Below are 8,135 nucleotides of genomic sequence, written 5' to 3'. Positions count from 1 at the left end.
ACATGTTGATGTAAAAGAGACATGAAGAAGAGGGGACACATGTTGATGTAGAAGAGACATGAAGAAGAGGGGACACATGTTGATGTAGAAGAGACATGAAGAAGAGGGGACACATGTTGATGTAGAAGACATGAAGAAGAGGGGACACATGTTGATGTAAAAGAGACATGAAGAAGAGGGGACACATGTTGATGTAGAAGAGACATGAAGAAGAGGGGACACATGTTGATGTAGAAGAGACATGAAGAAGAGGGGACACATGTTGATGTAGAAGAGACATGAAGAAGTGGATTTTCATAATAGGTGAACTTTAAATGTTGGCCATTAGGGTTGTGCAATAGGTCTCTATTGCCAGTATATGCGTCTGTGTATTGTGTTTGTGATGAGTGATGATATGTGCATGTATTTTAATGTTTATTATGTGTGTATATGTACATGTATGCGGAACTGCAGGATGGAGTCCAGAACAAATGTCCTTCGGGGACAATAAAGTATATTGAATCGTATCATATGGTATGTTTGTGATTCTCTGCAGCTCTGCCACATTGCCCATCACCATGAAGTGTCTCCTGGAGAACTGTGGCGTGGACCGGCAGATCGCTCGCTTCGTGCTGCCGGTGGGAGCCACCATCAACATGGACGGGACGGCGCTGTACGAGGCAGTGGCGGCCATCTTTATCGCTCAGGTCAATGAGTATGACTTGGACTTTGGCCAGCTGGTCACTATTAGGTGAGAAGGAACACTGAGCTCATCATCGTCCCATCGGTTGTGTCGAGAACTAATTAGATTTGAATCCCTTACACACAGTGCTGGAAGAAGTACCCAGATGCTTTACTAAAGTACAAATAGCATGGACTCAAAATACTCCACTAAAAATAATTGATTTCAAAATGTTACTTAAGTAAAAGAACAAAAGTATCAACAAGTTCTCATTCTCCACAAAGGCCCATTTGAGAATAATATAAAGTACAGAACAGTACAGAGTACAGCATAATTATAAACAAAAACGTACTTCAAATATCAAAAGTAAAAGAACTCATTATGCAGAATGGATATTTTCACAGTATTATATCACTATGGTTACCATATTAGCATTGTTTTCATACATGTAAGTGCATTTTAGCAGTGTGGTTTGTCAATGTGGACTTCATTTAGATACTAGAAATACTGCATAGATAAGTAGTGCAGTACTGCATTATACCACATCAGCATGTTTTTAAATGCACAAAGTAACTGTGAGTGTTAAAATAAATGTAGAGGAGTAAAAAGTATAATATTCACCTCTGAATTGAAGTGGAGAATAAGTTTTAAAGTTATAATACATGGAAATACTCAAGTAAAGTACAAGTACAAATAAAGTTGAGTGAATTTACTTCACTTTACACCACTGCTGCTTACACACTACTGTTGTCTCTTCAGTATCACGGCAACAGCAGCCAGTATCGGGGCGGCTGGGATACCTCAAGCCGGTCTGGTTACCATGGTGATTGTCTTGACCTCTGTGGGGTTGCCGCCTGCCGACATCTCGCTGATCGTGGCCATTGATTGGGTCCTGTGAGTACTAATGCAAACTGAATATAAACAGAGCACTACCGGGTCTTAAAGGAGATTTTCTTAGTGGAACAGCAAACTCTCTTGAAATGTTTAAAAGCTAATTAAAAACATATATTTTTAATATTGCTTTTAATTTGGGTTAACTTTCAATTGTCACTAGTATATCATTGTCCATGTTTTGCTTTTACTTTAACTTATTTTAATTTCTTGTCAACTTTAATTCACGGGGATCACTGGATGTTTTATCTTGTTCTTTATTTATGTTAATATTATTTTAATATTGTTGTTATGTGTTCTGTAAAGCACTTTGGGCTGATTTGTGCATGACAGGTGCTATACAAATAAAGTGTATTATTATTATGATTTTGGGACGATGTGCAAACTGTTGTCTCTCGTTCTCAGTGATCGGTTCAGGACGATGATCAACGTTCTCGGCGATGCCTTAGCTGCGGGGATTATGTGTCATTTATGTAAGAAGGATTTTGAGAGAGCAGCTATGACTGTTGCTGTCCCTGATCCCACTCCTAATCCCAGCAATGGAGGCGGCTCCATCCGGGTGAGAGGAACACTTACATTAGTTTAGGTTAAAACAAGTGCTTGTGAAGATTTTTAAACCTCTGACAACTTGAAGATAAGAAGTACTTTATTGATCCCAATTTGGGAAATGTTGGCATTGCAGCAGCATATTTATATATTTTTCTGTATGTGGCCCTCGGGGAAAAAGGTTTAGACCCCCTGTCCTCGATGGACACCTGTAGGAAACATACAAACAATGTCTGCACACTGAGCTTATCAGGACTTTGTGTGTGGTTGGCTTTTTCCTTTTAAACTGATTTAGTCAATATACCTTTTTTCATGTATATGTGTTTCAAAATGTCTTTCGTCCACCATGTTAACTAACTGTATTGTGTGTGACTTTTTCTCCTCAGAGAGACACAATAATCTCCTTTGGTAATCAGAGCGTGGCGATGTCTGACGCTCCTCTGCTCTCACACCGCTGCGACTACGTGTACGATGTGGAGGGCGAGATGGTGCTGGAGAGACCGGTGGCCTGCTACAACCTCTGCCACGTCTGACACGCGTTCACAGCACGGAGAGCCAGGGATACTGCCTTCTGAAACACAAGTTCACCTCTTTGGATCAAAGGAACTATCAACATCCTGGTCGGTTTCTCTTCTGAAGGAAACCAACGTTTGAGTAATGAGGTGTCAGGGTTTAGCGGCTTTAATGGATTTTGCCTGTGCCATGCCGTAAACAAAAAAAAACTGTAATACTTGATATACTGTGTTTTTCCATTCAGTTTCGAAATGGAGGAAATTATGAAGTCATGTTTAAACTTAACCACTCCTAACGCACCAGTAGGCAGGATGTTGGGTTGCAACAACATACATTTAATGGGTGTTAGTGTCAGTAACAGTTAGACATTCACGGTAGGCCTGTCCTAATGAAGTTTGATCAAGGTTGTAAGTTGCCTTAACATGATCTCAGTTTTGACAATAATTCTGAGAGCTCGAAAGAATTGAAAGTAAACAAAAACTGAGCAAATAGAGACATTGAAGTGAACCTTTATGTTAGACATGGTATTTATATAGATTTTAAAGCAACATTAATGTAAAACAATATGTACATCGACCTAGTGAGATCAAGTGTTTTTTATACCAATGCTTTTAATTTTCTGTTGTTTTTTTGATAAAACCGGAAGCACAAAACCATTTCAATCTCCACTTTCTTTCAAACCAATGTCTTAAGTGGTGTTCTTATGAGGTGCGGAGAAAGCAGCTCTGACACCTTTTGAAATGCTGCAGAATGTGTACTCAGTGTTGATGGTAGAGTCGGTTAAAGGAGAGACATGTCTCCCCCATCTGGTCTCAGAAGGTAATCACTTGAATGAGGGGGCATGCTGATGAGAAACAAGAAATACAGTTAAAGTCCAACTGTGCATACTTTGGTGAAGAAAACCACTTCCAACACATTTGAAATAAGGTTCTAGACAGACTTTTTTTTCAATTCTGAAAAGCCACCATGTTTTTATTGAAATGATCCAATGTTAGAAGACATTAAATGGACTTCAATTTAGTGCCCTTAAAACCAAGAAAACAAACAAATCCAGTCAAACAGTTGAATAAGTAACAAGTATGACCACATACGTTGTCAAATAAATATGTGCGCCTCCTCTGGTGTAAAATACACCATTCCCACTTATAAATTAAGGCGGATCGCAGTTTATTCAGACTGCCCCTACAACAAATGTACTTGCATGGATTATGCAATTCAAACTAAAACTGCTGAAAAAACTAAGCAGTAACAAACGTCAGTAGAAAAAAAGAAATTATAAAAAAAACGACGACAGTCCAAGACTACATCAACTTTCTATTAAGTGCTTTGAGCAAGTTACGAAATACTGCACAAAGTTAAGGATTGTGACAAAAAAATAACAAGGCATTTTTAAAAAAAAAGCACTTTTAAGAGGGAAATCTGAAGCTTGTTATGGGAATACTCTTCAGATTGTACACAATTAGGTGACTCCTAAAATGTGTGAGCAGGTGTTCCCTAAAATGATTTGGTGTATTGTAGCCGTCACAAAGTGGTTCTAATGTTCACCTTGGGGTTAAATGAAACAGAATTACAGTACCAATGGAAATGGTTGAAAATCCTTAAAGAACAAGACAAGCTAAAAACCAAGATCTACATAATTTAAAGAGGAGCTTTGATATGCAGATGACCTTACCTAAATGGATAATATATGTGTTTCACACAGCGGGTAAACAAAGTCTAAAAGTTTCCAATGAACACTACACATACTGGACGATTGAAAGTGAAACTAGTTCTGTTGTGAACAGTGAACAGTGGCGTTCGATATCTATTCCTCAAGCTAACCAATAAAATGTGTCTTAATGTACACTTCCACATTGACTTAGTCATGCCAGTGACTAGTTGTAGAGCTCACTGAAATGCAAAAGGACAGCTTACATTTACAGATTGTGTTATTATTCAGTGGTTTAAACGGCAATTTTATCAAAGTTGCTTCATGAAATGTCTTGAGGACTTTCCTTCAAGTGTCTGTGTACAGGTAACATAATATATCTTTTAGCAACTTACATTGGTCCATGCTCATGTCCATGAGGCAACAACACCAGAGATCAATAAGGCAACAGCATCCACATAACAATGATGACATAATTGTAAAAATACAACAGAAATGTACAATAAAATCGTCACACTCAGAACTCACTGTTATCCTCACACTCAAATTCCAATACAAAACACACTTAAAATAACATATACAACCATATGCATAAAACAATCTTACCTCTCATAGTCAATTTACATTATACACCAAGCAACACGCTGTTCGTACATAAGTCCGTTTCACCTTAGCGTTAGCTCCGTAGCCGTTAGCTCCGCTAGTCCACTAGCGTCCACATTGCAAATAACATACAGAACTCCCTAAAATAACGATTAGACATATCACAACACACTCACAACACTCTATACCCCTCATATACTAGGGACAGTATGTTGTCATTGAAGGACTTAGAAGAACCCCCACCTGTAGGCTATATGAAAAACACACAAGGGCGGAAATGTTAGTTATTGTAGTAGCCAACTGCATGGATTTAATCTGCAGGTTTCTGCCTTGCAGGGTCTAGATCCATCCCGAGTTGGGGTATTCGCTCTGAGAGCGAAGTCGTCCTCCCCTTCAGGAGCCTCCATGGGATTTAATGTCGGAAGAATTCATACATTGAAGTCAATTGGACAGAGGAAACTTATCTTTGATCCCGTTTGAATTGTGCCACGAATGTACACATATGATGTTGTCAATCTTAAACAATAAGTTTCGCATGTAAAAGAAACCCCACAGTTTGTCGTAAACGACTGTTGAAATATAGACTTTTGGACTATGAAGAGGAATACCAGACTAGGAAGAGACTACAAATCCCAGATCCCATTCTGGGTCGCGGTAAGTGATGTCGATAGGCGAAATGCTCCAAAGTGGTGCGACCGCAATTGAAAGCAAATGAAGAAGAAGAACATGTACATAACTGATTTTATTCCCTCAATAAATAGTATAGCAGCGAGGGTTGCTAAAATAAGGCAGTAATCAGTACCGGTCATTGCTCCGGTTTCTACGCTCCCGTCTGGATGAAAGGACCAGGAGTCGCTAGATTCAAAACATATCAGGTAAGTATACCATATTGTGCATGAACAAAGTGAAGTTAGCCTACCTAGCTAGTAGCGAGCACTTTAGTTAGCATTACATGTACATTACTAGCCTGTCATTTCTTATTTAGCCTTAAACATGAAGGTAAAACCAAAATGTTTAAAACCCATAAGAGTAGTCATTTATGGTAAGTATTTGTGGAAACATTTGAAAGAGAGGCCTACTGCCCCCCATCCACGCGCGGTGCTAAGGGGCAGTACCGCGTGCTAGGCTAACGCTACATGGACGTGTTTCATTTTGATGGTTGTGAGGTGAAGTCAAATCTGTTTTGTTGTAGAGATGTTAAGATTCACCGAATTCGCATCGGATGCCCGGCATAAACGTTTAACGGTGCGAGTGCACCGGTTGAAAGGTGCACCATCGGCTACATTGGTTGAACCTCGCAATATGCATCGATTGCGTGAGCATCTTTGCATCGGTCAAAAAACGATTCATTCCATGACTAATAGTGCCGCACTCATCCTGTCAGCACTCAGCAGAGACGATCTTTGATCTTTGCTTCGGCCACTACGGCGGCCCGGAGAGGTCTCAGTTATCACACACACATGGAAGTCGAGGGAGAAAGGAGAAACCACAGCGCACCGAAAATACCTACAATCAAACGTTTTGGCCAAAACATCGGATTTTCAAGAAAGACGCGTCAACTTAAAAATTCGCTCGGACAAACTTGTAAACGATGCCGTGCCGCTTAAAGTACACAAGTTAGTACGAGGAACTAGCGGCGCAGCCATAAAGACGCGACATGGGTCTGCTGCTGAAAAGTAGGTTGAGGTGTTACGTCAGAGAGAGTGGTGTTACCCCGCCGTCGGTTAGTTTACAGGCAGCCTGTGACTGCCAATAATAGTTTAAATGTCCTTCCTTACTGTAAGCAGTATGATAAGCTGTTTGTGAAAGGTTATTGTATTTTTAGGTGTTCATATATAAAAACCACTGCGTTCTGCCCACTGGCCGCGTTAGCCTAATAATTAAGTGTTAAGCACATCAGGCTGGCAGGTTGTATGGGGCATTTGATATGATAGTTTGTATTTTGCACATTTTTAATCATGGGTAATGCATCTTAAATTGTTTAACTGTGAGGAGTTTATTACAATTGTACTGTGTACTCTGGAGAGTTTTTATAAATGTAAAAAAAGCGTAAAAAATTAAACAGCAAATGGGATGTGCAGTACCAAATGATGTAAAGCAACTTTTTTGTTAATTTATATTGCTTGATACAGACGTAGCACTGTTAATTTCGGTAACTCCAGCTTACAGCTTCCTGCCTTACTGAGCTGCCCAAAGACCTAGTATAGAGGAAATGTTAAGCCCTTCCCACTTTTTCAAGAGGGCGTGCTAGTATTCAATTTTCAGGTTTTAACCAGGGAGATGGCGCTTCATTCACCAACATACCTAGAAAGACAAGTTTCATGGAACTTTCAGTTGTGTTTTGAAGAGATTTGAACACATCAATAATTTTAGATCAACTAAAGTATATCTAATGCGTGGTGGTATTCAATAATATATAGTCTTTATATATTAAATAATCATAATAATGTTGTACATTGACACTTCTTTATTTGTTATTCTCATACTTTAACCTTTACAATCGTTTGCTTAATATGCAGTATATTTTTGCTGTTTGCTTCTCCTGCTCCCTTTCGGACACATACTGTATGATTTATTATTATTATTAATATGAAGATATTATTTAAGATAAGATAAGATGTTACTTTATTGATGAACATTTTAGTTTAGAATGTGCGTGTCCCACGGTAATTCAGAAGGCTCACAGGTCACATTCCGACCATTATTTAAAACAATAGGGTGCTTTTCACACCGTTATCGTTGATTTGTATAGAGGGAGCTCTGTCAGTTTTCTAATTACCCATTGCTTTCGGGTGAGCCCTATTTTTGCAGAGCACATCCTGCCTACTAAATATGTCACCGACGCTTCGCTCTGTTGACTGGCGCAGCGCGCGGATGCGATCAATTGCATAAAACACCTTCTCAAACATGACGGGGTTCACTTATGCCGGCGTGATTGCTCGTGTTGAATGCCTCTCAGCTGCTCGTCATCAGTCAGCCTCTCCCTCGTGGGAGCTGTCCAAGCTCGCTCCTAATCGCCCACAGGCTTGTGTCAACACTATATAAGTTGTTCCGTCATCGTTGTCAGTTTAGACTCGCTTCGCTTCTTTGCTTGTGGTGGAATCCAAAGCTGTCACGCTGGCTGTTTCGTTTTGCCATATTTTTTATTCACAGCCAGAGTTAAGAAAATATTATCAATTATTGTAACATTTTCAGAATACCTGCTGCCGGCATCACACCATATCCAATAAGCAACGTAAAGTAAGAATGCAGCCCACCACGTACAGATGCAAC

General features: G+C 39.6%; 1 protein-coding gene across 1 annotated transcript; it reads left to right on the top strand.

Annotated features, from left to right (window-relative positions):
- Positions 1 to 515: 515 nt before the first annotated feature.
- Positions 516 to 3,202, top strand: LOC104963405 (excitatory amino acid transporter 5-like). Its single transcript, XM_010791988.1, has 4 exons — positions 516 to 730; positions 1,421 to 1,555; positions 1,958 to 2,111; positions 2,485 to 3,202. Exons 1-4 carry the CDS (start codon positions 516 to 518, stop codon positions 2,629 to 2,631), a joined length of 651 nt encoding a protein of 216 aa, XP_010790290.1. The 3' UTR covers positions 2,632 to 3,202.
- Positions 3,203 to 8,135: the final 4,933 nt, after the last annotated feature.

The sequence above is a fragment of the Notothenia coriiceps genome, unplaced genomic scaffold (genome assembly GCF_000735185.1).
Source record: "Notothenia coriiceps isolate Sejong01 unplaced genomic scaffold, NC01 NC01_scaffold00036208, whole genome shotgun sequence".
Classification (NCBI taxonomy): domain Eukaryota; kingdom Metazoa; phylum Chordata; class Actinopteri; order Perciformes; family Nototheniidae; genus Notothenia; species Notothenia coriiceps.
The sequence above is the reverse complement of the archived record's forward strand: the minus strand, read 5'-3'. Positions and strand labels throughout refer to the sequence as shown.